The following is a 20,528-nucleotide window of genomic DNA, read 5'->3' on the forward strand; positions in this document are numbered from 1 at the left end:
TCTGCAGACCTGATGATGAGGACTTTTCAGTCATGGCTCTCTACAAACTGATCTCTGTGGCCACTCTGCTGACTCTGCTGACACCAGGTAAGACCCTCCTCACCGCACACACCTGAACCAATCACGTTAGAGACCCGCTGACCGAGGAGGAAGTAAGAATATTTGAATTAATGAACAGGGCTAAAAGTATCACATGTGCAAATCCTGTGTTTAAAATTCTACTTTTTACAAAATAGTGGCAATAAAATGTAAAATGTAAAAACCAAAGTGCTCAGAGAACCCTGAGTCCCATTTATATGAAAATAATAAAGGATTAAACTCATGAATATGATCAAATCTAGGAGAGAAGAGAACAATAAAGTTAGTAAAGTCTGTCCAGGTTCTCTAAAAGTCTTTCTGGAGCTTCAGGAGCTTGTTAAACCAGGTTTATCTGAGCCTGATTATTAAACGTGTCTGGAGGGCATGAAGTGATAACAGCTCATTTTGTTCAGAGCTCGTTTCCTGTCGGTGTTTGTCAGCTTTAAAACTAAAACCACAGCAGCAGCTTCACGTTTTTAAGCGATTTATTCAGAACTTAATAATAAAAGATGGGAAGAAATCATTCTATTTTTTTTAAAACTTCATCCAATTTTCTTCAAAGGTCTGCTTTAAAATAAAAGTGGTTTATTACTGAAATTCTACATCAATAGTGTAATTTTTTTGTTGCAATTTCTTTCCTCATTTATTGCAGTTTTTTAAGATAGAATGTGATTATGATGGATGATGTGGAGCTTGTGATCACATGATGAATGTACTGTTTACTGTACTGATTACATGGATTTAAATGAGCTTTAAGTTGCTCCACAGCTGAGATTGTTAAGTGTGCAGAAAGCCTCTTTTACTTGTACTTTGACGATTAAGGACTCTGTGGTTCAGTGACCAGGTATCATTAAAAACACATTCAAATGTCATTTGATCCTTCAAGGATCTCAAACCTTCTTCATCTCTTCAGTTTGTCACTTCCTAGTTTTAAGAGTTTTTGTAACTTAAGGGATATTTGTGGTTTAAACTTCAGCGGTTTTCGGGTGTTTCTATTCAGAGGTATATGTGGGCAGACTACAGTCAAAGAGGATGTTTGTCGCTGTAAAAAGAGACTTCCTTCATCACTGTAGGAGGGTTTCAGGTAAACACGGAGCCACACCTCATTAAGTCCCTGATGACGAATCATTTAGAAAAGAAGAATATCTGGCTGAACAGGTATATGCTTTATGCTGTTGGTATGAAAACTCACATAGTCTCTGATCAGTTGATCATTGAACAGCTCCACTGAAGATATTTAGTTTCTCTTAATCTCCTCAGTCACCAGGGTGTATTTGAAATGTTTCCTCTTCCCAAAACAAAAAAACTTCTTGACTTTAAAGGGGAACTACAGAGATGTAGTGACGCGTTCACTGACTGTTGTGCATTCTGACTTGTGTTGCATTTGAACGATACGTTCACTGACTGTTGTTTGTGCCAACATGCATGAAGTCATCCTGATAATTCTTAATACAACTGTAGTAATAACACTAGCGGCAGTAACAGTAGTACACTAATACAACTGTAGTAATAACACTAGCAGCAGTAACAGTAGTACACTAATACAACTGTAGTAATAACACTAGCAGCAGTAACAGTAGTACACTAATACAACTGTAGTACTAACTAGCAGCAGTAACAGTAGTATTGTAATACAGTACTAGTAGTATAAAGCAAAGGTATTTTGGATTGTCTGAGGGTGACAGATTTAAACAGTCAGAGATCATTATCCATCCATCTGTCTCTGACAGAGAGGAATGTCCTAACTGTCTCACATACCTCTCTGTCTCCGTCATCTCTCGTCTCATCTCGACGTTTACACACAAAGTGACTCACTTTCAGAGACGTATGTCTCTGTGTTTCCTGTCTGTAGAAGTGGACTATGTGGGTGGACTTGAGGCGTGTTATCGAGCACATAGACAGATCCCTCGAAACAAAAAAGACGTATCATCAATCACATGTCTGACTTTTTGTGCTTTTCTATAGTCAATATTTGAACACAGGCTATGTTGACACAGGCGATGTCACATCATTTGATGTTTACCCATTCCCACTGAGGCGTTAGTTTGACAACCGCTATGTTTTAATTATTGTTTATTATCTAACATGAAATGTACACTGAAAAAAAAAAAAAAGTGACATTTACTTGAAAAAAGCTAGGTAACAATTTGCACTCAGAAATTCCGAGTAATTTTTACTCAGGAATTCTCAAGTTAAGTTTACTTACAATTAAGAATTGTTTTTTATCCAAAATTTTCAAGTAACTTTTACTTGAAAATGTCTTCCTTAGACATAAAATGTACTTAGCCTTTGATAGTAATCTTTACTTTAGGAGGTTTTCCAGGCACGTCCAACTGGGAAGAGACCCCGGGGAAGACCCAGAACACGCTGGAGAGATTACATCTCCCAGCTGGCCTGGGAACGCCTCGGGATCCCCCAGAATGAGCTGGAACATGTTGCCGGTGAGAGGGAGGTCTGGGTCGGCCTGCTTGACCTGCTGCCACCGCGACCCGACCCCGGATAAGCGGTGGAAAATGGATGGATGGATGGAGTAATCTTTACTCAGGCTACCTTTGCATCTAATTACAAAACCCCAGTAAAACTCAATTAGGTGTTTCATGTATATTTAACTAGCTTTTCTTTACTTTTTCAATTGAGAAATATTAAGTAATATTTACACAATATATCTTTTATCTACTACTACTCTACACAACTGTTCAAATATGAATGTTGCATTTCTTTTAAACTGGGCTACTGTTAATTTAATAAAATTGTCTTAACATAAGGCTTCTACAAAACATCTTTTAAACTACAGCAGCTTTACTTGTTAACTGGTGAAAGAGGTCACTGCTGACAGACACACACAAATACCAACATATATAATCTGGTTGGCATTGCCAGACAAAACATTTCTAAATCAGTGCTGCCAATAAGAAATTTAAGAACACAAACGTTTAGTCATTTAACAAACACTTAATTTGAAACGATGGGTATTGCTTGACAACACTTAGATACACAGATGAAGCCCATGAGCAGAAGGCAAGCCTTTGCCACACTTTGACAGTCATCAAGAACCTCTTTTCCCTCGATGACGACGAACACATCGTCAGGAGTGAAGCCTTTCTGTGTTGCATTTCCATGGATGACAAGGATCTTCATGACATGTTGAGCATAGTCCTCTTCAATGACTTCTTTGAAATTCAAATTTACTAATGTTCACTTTTACATCTTCGAGTCTGATGTGTTCTCAAAAAAATGACGATAGTGGGAGAAACAAACAAAAATATTGAATGTGTTCAAATGCGTCATTATGCATCTATTCTCAGTGTATATGAGCCCAACATAATTTTATATAATATTAGATATCTAAACTTTACCAGGCTGGGTGATTCCAGCATGGGTCTTTGTTCCTGCAACTCCGCCCTTTGTCCCAAGTATCTCCAGAAAGTTGGTCGTGCAATTGGCCAATTTCGACAAAAAGTTTCGCTCCAGATGAACTGTGGTTATTCTTCTGAACTCCTCATTGATCTGAAACAAAAGACAATAAAAAACATGATCAAGATGAGGTACCTTGCTAAAACAATTCATGCAGTAGTCCTCCCAGTATAATGTAATATTCACAGCAACACAAACTACGACTTCAAATGTATATGTCAAGTTAATTAAACTATAACAGTACTAAGTTGATTTTACCTTGTGTCAACTGTTGATGTCAACTTGCTGAGAGTGAACGTCCTTTAATATTCTGAAATATATAAAGAAATGATATTAAAACATGAACACACAACATTAAATCTGAATTTGGCTTAAATCTTCATATTGATAGTGGGCTTCACAAAACCCAAGTAATTCCCCCTCCCCCTCGTCGACGGAGCGCAGCTGGTCGAGCACCGTGTCCCCAGGCCAACAACCTGTAACCCTGTAGAACCCTGTAAAATCGTGACCAAAACCACCAAAAACATGTCCACAAAATGTAGCGCCGTGAGCCATGTCTGTAATGCTGTCCCTAGTTAGCTAGCATGATAGCCTAACTAGCTAGCACGCTAAACTGAGCAGTTCGCTACTCTTCAGTGTTCACAACTCAAACGCAGACTTGACCGAAGGCTCAACAGCAACGTAGAGCATTAATTAAACATATATCCATCCATCCATCCATTTTCCACCGCTTATCCGGGGTCGGGTCGCGGTGGCAGCAGGTCAAGCAGGCCGACCCAGACCTCCCTCTCACCGGCAACATGTTCCAGCTCATTCTGGGGGATCCCGAGGCGTTCCCAGGCCAGCTGGGAGATGTAATTAAACATATAACCTACCCCAATGGCTCCCGTCCATGAAGTTCCTCTCCTCAGGTGAAACGCTGCCGGCCTTGTTCAGGTTCTGCTGTTCCGTCGTCTCGTTGAAGAAAGGAGCGCGAAATCTCCTCTGACGTCACCCCCTGAGTACGCGCTATAGGTTGCCAGGTTTTACTCGTATTACCCAAGTACATTTTACTTTGATGTGTCAGGTAGTGCATTCAATACAGTAGTTTAGTAGATATTACTTAGTGTGAATGATTAAAATGTACTTATAAAAATGAGGATACATAATTACAAACAAACACCAAGTAACACATTAAATAAAAGGTGATATTTTAAAGTAAAAGCACTGGAATGATAATTTCTTGTAAAATTTACAAAAATAATCGAGGTAATAATTACAGGGCCAAAAAGTCTTTTTTTCAGTGTAAGAAGAAGACTGTGTGGCTCTACCGGCACTTTCTTCTCTGCTGGTTTGTCCCCAATGAACTTTAATTTGAGTAGAACATAATACCAGGTAACACACATGAAATACACAGTATGTATATATGTATATAAATAAACATGACAACAGAAAATAAATACATAGATATTGAATTTAATAAATGAATAATCAAATTCAAAAATTTGAAAAGTAGAAAAAGTCCTCCGTAGCTCTGGATGAAACATTCTGAAAGAGTTGCATTATGGGAAATGTAGGATCACTGTGCTTTTGGAGTTTGACCCATTCTAGAGACTAAAGTCGGGATATCTCCACCTCGTGGTTTTTTCAATAATTTAATACAATAAATTGAATAATTTTAATGAATATAAGTAATATAGAAGTAATAGTAAATGGGCGACAGTAGTCTTTGAAGAGTTATTATTTAAAAGTAAATGCCTCCAGCCTCTGAGTTGTGGATACTTGCTGTTTTCGTTTCCTTTACCTTTTCTTTGTTTTCTATTTTTCAGAGTGTCACTCACAACTTACTGGTAAGTCAGCTTTATGTTTTTCTTTACTTCCTTTCCACCTGTCAACATGCTGATGGGACTTCTGTTGTTTTGTTCGTAGTTTCATTGTCGTTAGTATTTCAGATGAATTATGAAATGAGAGTAACTGTTGGATTAGACCTGAGATCATCAGTCCCGTCAGGAGGCACGGCGGTGCTGCTCACTGTGTCCGTCTGTCTTCAGTGTGCGGTCGGCCTCTGCTCAACACCAGGATCGTTGGGGGCCAGGCGGCCCCTGAGGGAAGCTGGCCCTGGCAGGTCAGTCTGCACAAATCTGGGAGCCACTTCTGTGGAGGATCGCTCATCAACAGTCAATGGGTGCTGACTGCTGCTCACTGCTTCCCAACGTGAGCACCGAGACCAGAGCACATTCTACTGGTTTTTGATTTCCCCTGAAGGGCTCTGCTTTAATGTTCTGTTCTGTGTCTCTTCAGCCCCATCCCCAGCACCCTGGTTGTGTACCTGGGTCGCCAGAACCAGCAGAGCAGCAACCCCAATGAGGTGCAACGGACGGTGACACAGGTCATCAATCACCCCGGCTACAACTTCGGGACCGATGACAACGACATCAGCCTCCTGAAGCTCTCCTCACCGGTGACTTTCACCAACTACATTTTGCCCGTCTGCCTGGCGGCTCCAGGCAGCAGATTCCACAGCGGAACCGACTCCTGGGTCACCGGCTGGGGCAACATTGGATTTGGAGGTGGGTCAGAGAGGTTCTCAGAGATAGCGTGACGGTAACGACTAAAGATCATCTTTTCATTGGCTGGAGGAAAGTTAAAGTTCACTCAAGTGTTAAAGGTATTATCCTCATGAAAAATGTAAGAAGCCATTATTTTATATTTATTTTAAATTGTTTAAACCCATCTGTGCGTTCCAACAGCCATTCTACCAGACTGTTTAGTCTGCCAAAAATAGATTCAGTAAGCTTTGAAGCATCCCCTGCTTTATGGTCTGTGTGACTCTAAATGGACCATAATGTACTACATGAACATCATGCTGTACCCCTGAAAAAGGCGGATAAATAATCACGAGAGTGATATGATGTTTTTCCTCAGCAAGAACTTTACTGCAATGAGGAAAAGATCGCGATTTCCCCGAGATATGTGGGTGGAGACCAAAGCAATCGATCTCAGACTCAAGATCAAGACCACTATGTAATCACAGTTTAACACTACGTATCTCAAACTACACAATTCAGAACAAAGCAAACGATGCAAGAAAACACAATCTTATTATTCCAACCATGTATTCATGTGTGATGAGTTTTAACTCGTGGTTTCAGTAAATCGTCAAGTTATCTATGAATGATCCTCTCAATCACATTACATTCAACACAATAGACCATGAAATCACTATTTTCCTTAATTTATAAAAGTGCATGTTTTCCAACTTGTCACACTGTATTGAAGAAGACTTGAAACTAGAGATTGAGACCATAAACTCATGTTTACAATGTTTACTGAGGTAATAAATCAAGAGAGAAGTAGAGTCATTTTCTCATAGACTTCTATACAACCAGAGGAGTCGCCCCCTGGTGGACACTAGAGAGAATGCAGCTTTGACACATGAAGCTTTGGCTTCTCTTGTCAGAACCGGAGGTTGTCTCCTGAGGATAAATAAACAAAAGATTGCTCCGTGTAGCCCTGCTAGCGGTCAGAGAGTCTATAGCTTTAAAAGTCATGTGCTGTTTATTGAACTGTATCTGTGTCTCTTTAGTGCGCCTTCCGTTCCCACAAACCCTGATGGAGGTGGAGGTGCCAATCGTGGGGAACAGACAGTGTAACTGTGACTATGGAGTGGGCAGAATCACAGACAACATGATCTGCGCCGGGCTCCGTGCTGGAGGGAAGGACTCCTGTCAGGTGATCATCTTCACTCAGGTCTTTGGGTCACACTTGACCTCCTGCACAGGTTCCCTCTCCTGAATGTTTCTCTGCTTAAAGGGGGACTCGGGCGGTCCGCAGGTGAGCAAGCAGGGCGGAGTCTGGATCCAGGAGGGAGTCGTGAGTTTTGGAAAGGGTTGTGCCTTGCCTAAATTCCCAGGAGTCTACGCCAGAGTGTCCCAGTACCAGTCCTGGATCAACGCCGAGATCACCAGCAATCGGCCGGGCTACGTCACCTTCACGTCCAGCGGGACCGACAGTGACCTCAATGTCACCTGTGCTGGTCTGCCACCACCACCTCCAACCACCGTCCCTCCAACCACCGTCCCTAAAACCACCGTCCCTCCAACCACCGTCCCTAAAACCACCGTCCCTCCAACCACCGTCCCTAAAACCACCGTCCCTCCAACCACCACGGCCAGACGTGAGTCCAGACGTTAAACACTGGTTAAACTTCCTATTTTTAACTTTTAAAGATGTTTTCAGACAAGATTAGCTTCAAATGTAGTTCAAGTAAAAGTGTTGATTGATCATTAACATGTTTTACTGTTATATCTGGTGTTACTGGATGTGTACCTCTGAGATGTAGTACAGTAACAAGTACAATATGAACCTCTGAGATGTAGCAGAACATGGAAATACTCAAGTTAAGCACAAGTACACTTATGTGTACTTGAAGGGACAATTGACCACCAATCACCTGAAGTGTCTGGATGGTTCCAGTGTAGATGTCTGTCTTCTCTCCAGTAGAAATGAATAAGATGAGAGGAACCATAAACTCAGTAAATGTAATTGTTCCTCCAGCGGTGGTCTGTGGCCGAGTCCCGGTGAACTCACGTATTTTGGGGGGCAGCTCCGTGGCGACGGCGGGCATGTGGCCTTGGATGGCGAGCCTGCAGAAGAATGGAAGTCACATGTGTGGGGGGACTCTGGTGGGCGTGGACTCTGTGTTGAGCAGCTCCAACTGCTTCTCCAGGTGAGCCTGACACCTGGAGGGAAGTCCTGGACGGTGTGGTTCTGTTTAACGTAAACAGGAAATGACCAGGTTGTTTTTAAACCAATCAGAATTGATTTTTAATCCCCCCCACAGCTCTCCCACGCCGTCTGACTGGACCGTTGTGCTGGGTCGGTTGAAGCAGAATGGATTCAACCCCTTTGAGGTGATGCTGAAAGTGAGAAATATCACCTTGAGCAACCTGACTGGGTCCAATGTCGCAGTGCTGAAACTGGCATCCCGACCCAGCCTGTCCGACTACATCCAGCCCGTCTGCATGGACGACGGTCGGACCTTCTCCGTGGGCTCCACGTGCTGGGCTGCGGGCTGGAACTCCGGGCGAGGAGGCGGTGAGTCCAGAACCATGCTCCGCATCGCTTCACCTCTCCAGATTAAATCAGTTAGTCCGGGTTCCTGCCCGTCTGGGTTTTGATTTCAGATGTCTCTAACGGTTTCCTTGTTTTGTTTCATCATCAGAGGAAGAAGTTCTGCAGGAGTTCCAGACCTCAGTGGAGGATTGTGGGAACGCGTCATCGTCCAGTGACAGCATTTGTACCGGACTGTTCACACTGGAGCAGGTGAGAAACCAGAGCAGGAGGTTCTGAAGATAATTCTGTCTTTATTTGATATTGAGTCACGGAGAGTGAGAGAAAGACATGCATCAGGGGTCGTAGGTCGGATTCAAACCTTTTCACATACTATGTATGTTCCAATACATAGTATGTCAAAAATACCAGGATGTTCTTCTGCATCCAATCACACAGCATGCTTTTCTGACCCACAATCCTTTGCGCAGCAGATATTTGAGCCTAGACTGTAAATATAAAGTGAACGTAGTCGTCTTGACGTCACACATTGATTTGTGGACTGACGTTATAAAGCAACCAGTGAACAGGAAGTGACCATATATGGACTGAGGAGGAGTGACGTAGAGACGCCGTATACGTCTCTGATTGAGACCTGTCAATCACCATGTAGCCCCGCCCTAAAGCATCCCCTGCTTTATGGTCTGTTTGACTCTAAATGGACCATCATGTACTAAATGAACATCATGCTGTATTGAAGAAGACTTGAAACTAGAGATTGAGACCATAAACTCATGTTTACAATGTTTACTGAGGTAATAAATCAAGAGAGAAGTAGAGTCATTTTCTCATAGACTTCTATACAACCAGAGGAGTCGCCCCCTGGTGCACACTAGAGAGAATGCAGCTTTAGGACACATCCGTATGTACTACGTTTCCCGTCTCTCCTCTATCAAATAAAGACATTAAAAATGCCCCCAAAAATCTTTTATGCTTTCACTTTCTTGTCAAGCTAATGTTGAACGTGTGTGTGTGTGTGTGTGTTTAGGGTGACTCTGGAGGTCCGATGATGTGTAAGCTGGACGGGTCCTGGTTCCAGGCAGCAGTGTTATCATCTGAAAACGCCACCAGTCAAACACGAGTATCATCAGTGAAGGTCTTGGTCAAACTGAGCCGCTTCCAGAGCTTTCTGTCTCAGACGGTGGGCTTCTTATCTTCCAACACCAACACCAACACCACAGCGCCCACCAACGTGACCTCCCCCACCAGCGGGGGAGCTCCTGCTCACTGCCCCTTCCTCTTCCTCATCCTCCACCTCCTCGTTTTCTCCGTGTGTCTCCACCTCTTCGTGTAGAAAACCACCTTTTAACTTCTGTAAATAGTTGTTTACATGACGTGACGAGCACAAATCAATGCAAACAAGCGGGAATTTCAGAGACAATTTAGCTGAAAGTGGCATGAATAATCTTGGGAATAGAGTGGTGAAGCTGGCCGGGTTCAACCACACATCCAGGGTTCCCATCGAGTTCATTTTCTCCATCAGACGACGACAAATCAGCAGCAGAGATGCTGAAAAACTGTCTCTTCTTCTGGTAAAACAGACAAAACTGTGTCAATAACATCTTTAAGATAGAAACATTCTGGTCCACTAACTTAATAATGCGAACGCTCATTCAGGATTCAGCTCCATCGTTAAAAGAGATCATCTTTAAGATCTTCATGTTCTTCTCTAAGCAGTAAATGTCACCACAGGAAATACAGTTCATTATACTGGAAATACATCAGATCACCTCATTCAGTGATTAGATTGTCACATAACAGAGATTTATTTAAAGGAAAATCTGACATTATTAACTCAAGTCAGCCCTGGATATTAACAATAGAAACCAGAGATTTTAACTCAATATGTTTTCTTTTAAATGTACCAGAGCACCAGGATGAGATAATAATTATACAAGATGATTGGATCGTGTTTCTGCATCAATCTGAGGAATTCTCCTTTTTTGTTTGGTGCATAACAGTAAACGTATAAGAAAGAATAAAAATAAAGCCAAATACTGCACAAGTCCAGAAATGTATTGTAAATAGAAAAATACTATAAATAATATGTGCAATATATGCGTTTAAAATGAAAGAGCTGGAGAGCTTTGTGCAGGAATGAGAGAAATATGAATGGATTCTAAAGGACAGTGCAATGATGGAGATAATGGTCCTGAAGATAATGTAGCGTGTTTTGGTTCAAAGGGAACATTAAAACTTTACTTTGAAGGACAGTAACCTCCAGCCGACGCCACTACTCTGTACTGTACACTGTATACATGAAGACAGGAAGCAGCTGAAAGCTCCACTTCCTGTTTGTTCTACCGAGACATTCTGGTCTGAAATGAAGAGTTCCTTGAAGCCGCACTGATCAAACTAATATTAATATGTATTCTAGTAGGTTTTGGAAGCTACGGGGACCATAAGAACTGTTTTATTATTATTATTATGTTTAAATCAATACAATGAAGAAATGTGCGAAATCTTTGTAATATATCATTTGTACCTGCTGATGAATATCTCATCCATTTACAGAACAAAATGACCTAAGTGCCATTAATTATGGATCAAATCCTCATTTTAGGGCATAATATCTGACACGTGCTCTCAAAGGACCATTTCTCTTTGACATAAAACACTAAGATGGTTCTTACTGATTACAGTGATTCACTGTCATCAAGTCTTTTATATGTTGTAGATCTGAAGAGCATCTACCTCATATCATCAGGGAGCTTCTGCCCCTTAATGTCAAAATCTATCACAAACAGTATTTGCTCGACAGAAAATACTTCAGCTGCACTTTAAACGCATAATTATTTGGTTTGAACACTAAATGACGAGTCTTGCCGTGAAACTCTTGTGTCCTTTAAATGTGAAAGCACTTAATCTGTTTTGTCTTTTTGTCACAAAAACCTTTTGAAATGAAGTGAGCGTCCTCGTCTTCCTCTTCATGCTGCGAGCACACCTTTTATTTCTGATGACAGACTATGAATATTGGTCTTTAATTGTTTTGGTTAATATCATCAAAATTAAAAGACATGCAGAGAAAATGTTTGTGTTTTTTTTCTGGTATGTTTACAGCTTCAGACACTCAGTGGTCAGTTTATTAGGAACACTGAGCTGAAACTAATGCCGTCGTCCTTTATGTTCAGTGATGTTTCATTTAAAACTTTGAAAAACAGAAGTATGAGCTGCTCACCTGGTAGAGTACACCATTACAACATGTTCAACATGTATTCACATTAAAGTATAAGTCTATAGATATTCTATATTTTATTTTAGTCAATAAATTCCATGAAAAGAACACAAACTAACAATGAAGTAATGCTAAAACAAACCCCGCCTCCTGCCCCAGATACTCACTGCTAGAGCACCAAATGTGGATCAATCCGCTGCTGAAAATAGTCCCCAACAGCACTATTTCCTCCTGATGTTTGACACGGTGACCAGCTGTTTGAGGAGATTACTGAGACTTTTGTTCAAAATGAAATAAAACATTTGTTTGTTTTTCCATCTTTAAGATGTAGCCGGAACCATTTGGAGCTAAGAGCCACAGACAGGAAGTCAGACGGTATTGAGAGACGGACAAACACGTTGGTTTGTCTCTGCAGATCTTTTGACAATGAGAACAGAAAGTAACGAGAGTCTACAGCTTCAAGCTTTAATATAAGACACATCCAACATCAGAGAGCAACAGAAGCAGGTCCACTTCCTGTTCCAGAGATCAGACAAAAGGCCTCTCGTGTTCACACTGAGGGGATTGAATACAAGAGTATTGTGTTCTCAACAAATGCACTTCTTTCTGTAAGTTGGATAACATTAGAGAAAGTACAGCGGCTTCAACCATGTTGGACTGTTTACATATATATTTTAGATAATATGTGAATAAGCCTGTTAAAGGGAGCGTCCATAATGAACTATGGTATTTCTAATATCTCCTGGTGTTTGAAACATTACATCAATGTGATGAAGTACTTTGATTTATCAGGTTCTTCATTTACTAGACCAGCCAAAAAAACTAAACATTTCCCGTCTGGTTAATTGATCACAATATATATTGCTATAGATATGGAAACTGTCCTCTTTAAAGATGGTGAACCAGAGCAGACTGAATACTTTGACTCAGGCTTCAACACGTGAGAGCCTGCTCTGTTCAGCACATTTAAAAACGGCAACAAACCCGTTTACAGTCTTTTATTAAAGGGGAAAGGTCAGTCCTGGTCGAGTCATTCCTCTGTGAACTCTCTTCATAAAGACACAGTTTAGAAAGCTGGAGTAGGTGTCGTCCAGCTGATGGGAGCAGCTCCATCCTGCTCTTCTACTTGATCCTGATCTCAAAGCAGAGGCAGTTACAGGACTCACACTCCGGAGGCTGACAGGTGCAGGCACAGTCCCATTTCACACACTGTGGTAAACACACACAGCAGACAAGAGCTCACTACAAACCATGTGATCAACCTGACGCAGCCTGACCACAGAGACGTGACGATAGACAAGATATTACAGCACACACACGCCCGTTCAGTTCTGCTCCTACGTACGGGCAACTTTGATTTCAATAACGTGGCAAAGTATAAATGTTGCCTTTGTAGGTGGAATGAGAGAGAGAGAGAGAGAGAGAGAGAGAGAGAGAGAGAGAGAGAGAGACAGAGAGACAGAGAGAGACAGAGAGAGACAGAGAGACAGACAGACAGACAGACCCAGAAGAGTTCCTCTAAACCTCAGGGAGACATTTAAACGTGACACACAGAGTTAATATCCCGTCTGTTAAAGGAACACCTTCAGACTGTAAAAGAAGGTCTGAATGTTACCTCATTTAAACACGTGTTGAAGAGCAGAGACGCTTTGTGATTGATCTTGGTGTTGCTTTGAGAATTTATTTTTGCAGGTTTAACAGCCACAGAATGAATTTGCTCCTCTGTGTTTTTAGTGAAATAAACTAGGTTTAAATTCACTTTGGTTTTAATTCTTCATCAAGTCTTTGCAAGTCAGTGAGACAAGACAAACGCTGTATTGTGTCCAGTCCAGTCCTATTGTGTACAGTCCTGATGTTAAACATCTTCAGTGTGGAGTGACACATGCTGTGACGGAGGTTGGTGGTGTGGAGTGTTGAGAGGCTTCTTACCGAAGGAGAAGGACACGGAACGGACCAACATGAGCGAACGGTCGGCAGGCGACAGTCACACATTTCTGCAAATCTGAAGCAGTGCTCACAGAGAGAGATGTTCGGAGAGCAGCCCCCACAGTCTGCAGAACAACGGTCCTGAGAGAGAACAGACGGAGACAAACAGCTCAACACACTGAAGAAACACACACTTTTCTATGTAGAACTATATGATTGTATTCTCTGTTTAATGATTTTGATAGAATAACACTTTGTAGAACAATAAAAAGTGTGTGTTTAATAAACAGTGATAAATCAGTGATAATAAACTAATCCTATGACCTGAAACAGAACGGATGTGTCTGCTTTGTCTGCTTTCTAACACCAGAGGGAGCCAAAGACAACGTCCACTTCTACATGTGTGCTTCTATGTTCAGTACAAGTTCCTGTGAACATCACATTCTATCTGTTTGACGCTTCACACGCTCTACAAAGGAGAGTGGCCTGCACCACCAACCTTGAGGCAGAATCGGATCCACAGCCCGACCCCGAGGAGGATCATGTAGAGACCCAGAGTGATCATCAGCACCGCTGGCAGAGGGATGGAAAGCTCCCAGATAGGCAACACCTGAGGAGCAGGACCGAGGAAACACAGTATAGTATAGTATAGTATAGTACATCTAACAGAGTACAGCAGAGTACATGTTGGTGGAAACGGGCTCTTTCTTACTTGCATTGTCTCTTTGTGAGAAGACACCTTCAACTGTCACAAGGTTCACATCTCTGGGAGTTCTGAGAGGACAACAGATCAGAGATTAGGATCCTCTAAAGACTCCGTTTATTTTTATACTACGTTAAAATGTTATGTTGAGTATAGCCACTGAGGTACATGTACCTCCATTTGTGTACTGTATTGTGCTTTTTACTCTACAACATTTATGAATATAGTTATATTTCAGATTTGTATTTACATTCAAAACATATGATCTCATAAATGATCATCAGTTCATATTAGCTCTATCTCATTTACATTAATGTATCAATAATTATGATATGATTAAATATAGCAATCTAATACTCTGCACAATCAGTACTTTAAGTAAATTTGAGTTATTGTAGCATCATCACATCTCCATCATGTCTGTCTCACCCTCCTGTCCTTCTGTCTCACTAGTATTCTAACTTTTTACCTTCATGTGTTCACATTGTACTGTTGTACTTGTACGTGTTATGTTACTGCGTGGTTTCTATTTTGTGAGTTGTTGTTTTGTTTGTTCTTTATTGTTACTGCAGCTGAACCAACGGCCTCTTGGGGACAAATAAAGTCTTTAACTTGAATAACTTCACTTTAGTAAAACTTTAACTTTATAACTTCAACGTGTGATGGAGTGATTCTATTCTGTTGTGTTCCTACCTTTACTTAATAAAATGATCAAAGTTAAATACATTTATTTTCTACCACTGAGTAAAGCGTCTACACGATATTACAAGTACTACATGCCAGTTGTGGAATCTAACTAAGTACATTTACTGAAGTACTGAAGTACACATTTGATACATCAGATAGAATAGGAAAACATATTACTGATCAATCAATACTTTTACTTCAAGTATATTTTGATTGTGATACTTAGATTTAAAGGAACTTCAGTCAGGATTTGAATGAGGACTCTTTTACTGGTAGTACATTCACAGTGTGGTATTGTACTTTTACTGGTAGTACTTTCACAGTGTGGTATTGTACTTTTACTGGTAGTACTTTCACAGTGTGGTATTGTACTTTTTCTGCAGTAAAGGATCTGAATACTTCTTTCAATACAGATTATACTGAGACACTTACATTTCTGGTTCACTGGTAGAACATTTAGCATGAAAGATGAACGTAAATAAGTATATTTTATATCATTATTATTATTATTTATCTGCCTGTTTCACATCGTAATGATGAATCCTGTTGCTTTTTAACGGCCCTGAGAAATATAAACGTTCATACATGTGATCCTTGAGTGCTAGTTTTCTTTAGTAGAAACACAACAATGCTAGCTAGCTAGCTAGGAGCTAACAGTGCTAACAACATCTTACCGCTCTGAAGGGTCCTGTATTCTCATAAGTGTGCCGTGTGCAACAAACATAAACGCTGCTATAGTTGCCGTTAAGTCACATCATCTTGTTTTATACGTTAATTGTACAAAAAGAGCATTTTTCCGATGAAAACAAACGGGATTAGCTAACGTTAGCTGTGGCGGCACCAGCGTTGTTGCCATGGAATCAGACTCGGAAGGGTCCTCAGAAGGGACAAAATAAGAAGCGCGAAGGGGAAAATAAACTCAATGCTCGTGGTGATTTTAAGTTAATACATTTAGTACATTTAGTAGTACTCAGAGCCTTTACTTACTTTAAAACTACAAATACCTCAGTTTGTTGTTTATTTTCAACATTGTGCAATATCAATATATTATAAAAACATTCTAATAAATCACCTCTAGCCAAATCAATCACACAACTATATCTCTGTTGGTTGTTTGTTTAAATCTTTGCACCATTGTTTATATTAATATTATTCTAATTTATTGTAAATATTGTGTATTATTATATTTAATATTTTCTATTAACATCTATTATTTTTCTACTTCCATCGTTTTTTTATGTACAGTGTTATTATTTTTTATTGTTTTTTTGGTTATGTTCCTGTACACGATGACGTCAGATTTCCAGTAAATGTTGAGAAATATTAGGGCGTGGTAGCAAACGGCGACGACCCTTATCGTACGTCAATTACGTAATGACGTTAGTTTCGGGGGCGGGGCTATAAAGACTTGTTTCCCGCTTACAGACGACTCTTTCGTACGTGTTACGTAATGACGTTGGTTTCGGGGCGGGGCTATAAAGACTTGTTTTCCACTTACCAGGCTCGAAAGAAGCTCCATTTTGTTTGAGCCGTCGAAGCAGAGCCGAGCACCGTCCACCGAAAAACCTAGAAACGATAAAAAAGGTCAAAGTCAGCCGACGAACCGCTCGCTAACCAAGTTATTATCCGAAAGGAAAGCAAATCTTATCGTATGTCCGATATCCAGAACCTCCAAACTTTTGGTAAGTCGTCATAATAATCAAACTGAACCTGGCAGACTGAGGTGGGGGAAGGGCGCGCACCGGCTAAGCTAACGGTTAGCTTCTGACTTACGGGGAGGTTTTTATCGGCTTTGTTGATTATTTATGACAAAACGTTTGCTCCTCAAAGCAATCGATTCGACGTACATGTGTAACTTGTAACGAAATTAAAAATGTAACTGTATTTCTTGTTGGGTCATTATTAGCCGACTGGCAGGCCTTCTGTCGCCATTAGGCCTGAAGTGCGCTAGGTTAGCTTGTTAGCTTATTCTTCTGACGCGTTGGCGTTAAGACGAAAATGGCCGCTGGAAAACTAGCATTTCTTTTTACACAGTTATACTTGTGAGGCTTGGATTCACGATCCTAAACATAAAAAGTTGACATGTCATGACTAGTAATTCACGTACAATTCCGGTTGGTAGCTGAACTGAGCTAACTACCTATCTAACTAACCCAACGCTGTATATTTAGTTTCGTGCGCCTGCGCAGTTTATCCGAGAAAATGTCCCCTTCTCTTGGCTCTGCATGTCAACAAAGGGGATGTTTAAAAAGTTATGTGAATTAGTGTATATATGTGACCTGTGTATATTCTTTGTTTAAAGTTTATTGTTCTTCCTGTCTTCTACCTCTCTCCTCCAGACCCCTTTGCTGATGCAACTAAGGGTGATGACCGCCTCCCAGCCGGGACAGAGGACTATATCCACATAAGAATCCAACAGCGGAACGGCAGGAAGACCCTCACCACCGTCCAGGGCATTGCCATCGACTATGACAAGAAGAAGCTAGTCAAGGCCTTCAAGAAGGTAACCGCCAGTCTTAGTTTTGTGGTTTTGTTTTATGGCGTGCTGTTCACCAGATGCTGCTGCGGGGTGGTGGTGGAGATGCTGCAGACACTGACTCGTTGTTTTTGCTCTCTTTGACCCTGGCAGAAGTTCGCGTGCAATGGGACAGTGATTGAGCACCCAGAGTATGGTGAAGTGATCCAGCTTCAGGGAGACCAGCGCAAGAATATCTGCCAGTTCCTCATTGAGGTAAGCTTGTTGTTTTTCTGCTTTGTGTGTAACCGGGCAGACTGGAGCTCATTTCCATTTATTGATCTCTTGTTTCTTCTTTTGCAGATTGGCCTGGCCAAGGAGGAGCAGCTCAAAGTCCACGGCTTCTAGAAGCTGCTAACAGCCTTCTCTCCTAGAAGGCCATTAACCCCCCCCCCCCCCCCCCCCCCCCCTCCTATGTGCTGCTGTTGCCCTTCCTCCCCCCTCTCCCTCCTTGCAACCCCACCAGCTCCCATTAGCTAACACGTGAATTACCTCTGACAAACATGGGATTCTGTAAGCCCCTACAACACCAGGGGGCAGGCTCGCTCTCACAAAGACACACCACTGCAGCTCCACACAACATCAGGGACGAGTGGTGATGACTCAAACCTCCTTGCCCCCTTTTTGTTTATATCCTTTTTTAAATTTGTTTTCTTTTAGGTCTTGTGTCACAAAGAGGAGGCACCGTTTCATGTAACTTTTTGTTTTATACTTCAAGGTGTTTCAATAAAACGTTGAGTCTCCATATGTTGGAGTGTTGTTGTGGGGATGGGGGCTGGGTTTGTACCAGAGGGTCACCTACTTTAACTGTTGGCAGCTGAAGTGGGTGCATTTAGAACAACGGAGGGTCTTTTTTTTTGTTCAGGCATTTTCTGCAGAAGTCAGTCTCTGTAGCTGGCTAACAGAAGAGACTTCCCTCTTCCCGGTCTGGCATCGTTTACACGCCCAGCCGCCTGCTCTCAGGTCACAGAGTAGAGATCGTGTTAAAGTTCTGACCATCTTCGCCACCCGCTCTGGCACATTTGTGTTTTTGCTCTTCGCTTAACGGCACATTTTTCTAACTCATTTCTTCGTTTGTTTTTTGCTGCCAACCCAAGTATTAAACCTAAATGGGCATTCAGTCAGTGGTGGTCTAAACGAGGCCAGTGAGGTTGAAGGCTGAGTCGGTTCCCTTTGTGATCACATGAACCCTCCAGAGTGGGAGTGAAGTCGGATACCGGTAATATTAGTTCAGTTAAAGTGAGTTTAGACGGCGTGAGCTTCCTGCTCTGGCTCCTGACCAGCCTTCTGGTGGTCTAACACATCTGGTACCACAGCTACGGTTATGGACACTTGAATCTTTAATTTTCATATATAATGCAATAATTTATAAAACCTGAGTTAAGACACAGTGATGCTGAAGTAATACAGTAAAAATCAAAGCCATGGCCGTGTCGCACTGCTCCTGTGACTGAGGGTGAAGAAGAGCAAGTCTGTTTTGCAAAATCCACATTTGGTTCAATAAAATGTCTGCAGTTAAAGCATCCTGTTCGTTTGTGGTTTTATTTGTGTGGTGTCGATGTGTCCAGTGAGTCCTCATCACAAACAGTTTTCTGGTTTCAGTGGAAAGTTAATTATGAACAAGAGACCTAAAGGGATTTAGAAAATGTAAGTTGTATTTCTAAAAGAACTCAACCTTATCAAAAGTCAGTAAATATTTTACAAATCTTGTTTTTCACAATTCAATGTGATCCTGGTGTGACTGGAGCGTGGCAGTGTTCTATCAGAATCATACAGATGCTAGAGGCATTAAATAATACATACAATGGGTTCAACGATTTAAAACCTCAGAACAAGTAACTTTTATTAATTAAATCATAATTAATAACTTCCAGGTGCATAAAAGTGATTTTATTTCATATACTACAAACTCATTGAATTATAGTTATGAGATGTAGTACAGTACAAAGTACAGTATGTACTTCTGAGGTGTAGTACAGTATAAAGTACATGTACCTCTGAGATGTAGTACAGTAAAAAGTACTACATGTACCTCTGAGATGTAGTACAGTATAAAGTACATGTACCTCAGATGTAGTACAGTATAAAGTACAACATGTACCTGAGATGTAGTACAGTACATGTACCTCTGAGATTTAGTACAGTATAAAGTACAACATGTACCTCTGAGATGTAGTACAGTACAAAGTACAATATGTACACTATGTGTCTGCGGGGAATCTTTTTACTTCACATCTTTAGTTAACTTCCGAACACATTGAATATGTAGTTAAAGTAGTTAAGATAAGCTCCACCTTCACCTGTTACATTACAATGTAACATCAGAATCAGAAAACGTTCATTGCCGCGGTATGCTGCACATACAAGGAATTTGTGATGGCGGGTGGTGCATCACATTAAACAATCAAAAATCAACACAGTGCAAGAAATAAAAAACAAATTAAATTTATGATGGAAGATAAAATAATATAAAATAAAGTGCACAACAAACCGATAACAGGACTATAAACAAGTATGATGAAGTGTAATGTAAAGTATTAAGTGTGTCTAAATGAAGAAGCAGGGGAGAGACCAGTAGGAGGTTGTCCTGGGGATAGCAGAGACACTGGGGGTCCTGGTCTTAGTTGATGAACCCGACTGAAGACGGGAAAAAGGTGTTCATGTGGCATGAGGTCACATGAACACACAGGGTGATAGAGGGAGTCACGTGATAGAGGGACTCACACAGGGTGATAGAGGGAGTCACACAGGGTGATAGAGGAACTCACACAGGGTGATAGAGGAACTCACACAGGGTGATAGAGGTACTCACACTGGGTGATAGAGGGAGTCACACAGGGTGATAGAGGGACTCACACAGGGTGATAGAGGGACTCACACAGGGTGATAGAGGGAGTCACACTGGGTGATAGAGGGACTCACACAGGGTGATAGAGGGA

At 41.3% G+C, this 20,528-nt stretch overlaps 3 protein-coding genes and 1 long non-coding RNA gene across 4 annotated transcripts; 2 read left to right on the forward strand and 2 right to left on the reverse strand.

Moving 5' to 3' along the window:
* LOC116391463 (transmembrane protease serine 9) lies at positions 1-11,612 on the forward strand. The gene is made up of 10 exons (XM_031862090.1): positions 1-87; positions 5,301-5,321; positions 5,523-5,685; positions 5,773-6,041; positions 7,058-7,203; positions 7,285-7,648; positions 8,029-8,200; positions 8,315-8,568; positions 8,696-8,796; positions 9,572-11,612. The coding sequence occupies exons 1-10, from the start codon at positions 33-35 to the stop codon at positions 9,875-9,877; spliced, it is 1,851 nt and encodes a 616-aa protein (XP_031717950.1). The 5' UTR covers positions 1-32; the 3' UTR covers positions 9,878-11,612.
* LOC116391465 (uncharacterized) lies at positions 2,956-4,562 on the reverse strand. The gene is made up of 3 exons (XR_004213250.1): positions 4,368-4,562; positions 3,751-3,802; positions 2,956-3,585 (listed from the first exon to the last, which is right to left on the reverse strand). It is a non-coding gene; the product is annotated as an uncharacterized LOC116391465 (long non-coding RNA).
* si:ch211-198p11.6 (uncharacterized) lies at positions 9,371-15,926 on the reverse strand. The gene is made up of 5 exons (XM_031862091.1): positions 15,749-15,926; positions 14,397-14,458; positions 14,184-14,294; positions 13,688-13,825; positions 9,371-12,967 (listed from the first exon to the last, which is right to left on the reverse strand). The coding sequence occupies exons 2-5, from the start codon at positions 14,400-14,402 to the stop codon at positions 12,881-12,883; spliced, it is 342 nt and encodes a 113-aa protein (XP_031717951.1). The 5' UTR covers positions 14,403-14,458; positions 15,749-15,926; the 3' UTR covers positions 9,371-12,880.
* A 642-nt stretch (positions 15,927-16,568) lies between these two features.
* On the forward strand, positions 16,569-19,113 carry LOC116391507 (eukaryotic translation initiation factor 1b). The gene is made up of 4 exons (XM_031862160.1): positions 16,569-16,756; positions 17,414-17,577; positions 17,704-17,805; positions 17,893-19,113. Exons 1-4 carry the CDS (start codon positions 16,726-16,728, stop codon positions 17,935-17,937), a joined length of 342 nt encoding a protein of 113 aa, XP_031718020.1. The 5' UTR covers positions 16,569-16,725; the 3' UTR covers positions 17,938-19,113.
* Positions 19,114-20,528: the final 1,415 nt, after the last annotated feature.

This window comes from Anarrhichthys ocellatus, unplaced genomic scaffold, assembly GCF_004355925.1.
Source record: "Anarrhichthys ocellatus isolate YVR2014 unplaced genomic scaffold, GSC_Weel_1.0 scaffold26, whole genome shotgun sequence".
NCBI lineage: Eukaryota > Metazoa > Chordata > Actinopteri > Perciformes > Anarhichadidae > Anarrhichthys > Anarrhichthys ocellatus.

Bases quoted from the DNA above. Each gene is read 5' to 3' on its own strand.
- LOC116391463 (XM_031862090.1), top strand. From the start codon at position 33: ATGGCTCTCTACAAACTGATCTCTGTGGCCACTCTGCTGACTCTGCTG. The intron at 5,322-5,522 runs GTAAGTCAGCTT...GTCTGTCTTCAG, and splicing joins GTGTCACTCACAACTTACTG to TGTGCGGTCGGCCTCTGCTC. The intron at 8,797-9,571 runs GTGAGAAACCAG...GTGTGTGTTTAG, and splicing joins GACTGTTCACACTGGAGCAG to GGTGACTCTGGAGGTCCGAT.
- si:ch211-198p11.6 (XM_031862091.1), bottom strand. The intron at 13,826-14,183 runs GTTGGTGGTGCA...GTTCTCTCTCAG, and splicing joins GGATCCGATTCTGCCTCAAG to GACCGTTGTTCTGCAGACTG. The intron at 12,968-13,687 runs GTAAGAAGCCTC...TGTTTACCACAG, and splicing joins TTCCGTGTCCTTCTCCTTCG to TGTGTGAAATGGGACTGTGC.
- LOC116391507 (XM_031862160.1), top strand. From the start codon at position 16,726: ATGTCCGATATCCAGAACCTCCAAACTTTTG. The intron at 16,757-17,413 runs GTAAGTCGTCAT...TCTCTCCTCCAG, and splicing joins CCAGAACCTCCAAACTTTTG to ACCCCTTTGCTGATGCAACT. The intron at 17,806-17,892 runs GTAAGCTTGTTG...CTTCTTTTGCAG, and splicing joins TCTGCCAGTTCCTCATTGAG to ATTGGCCTGGCCAAGGAGGA.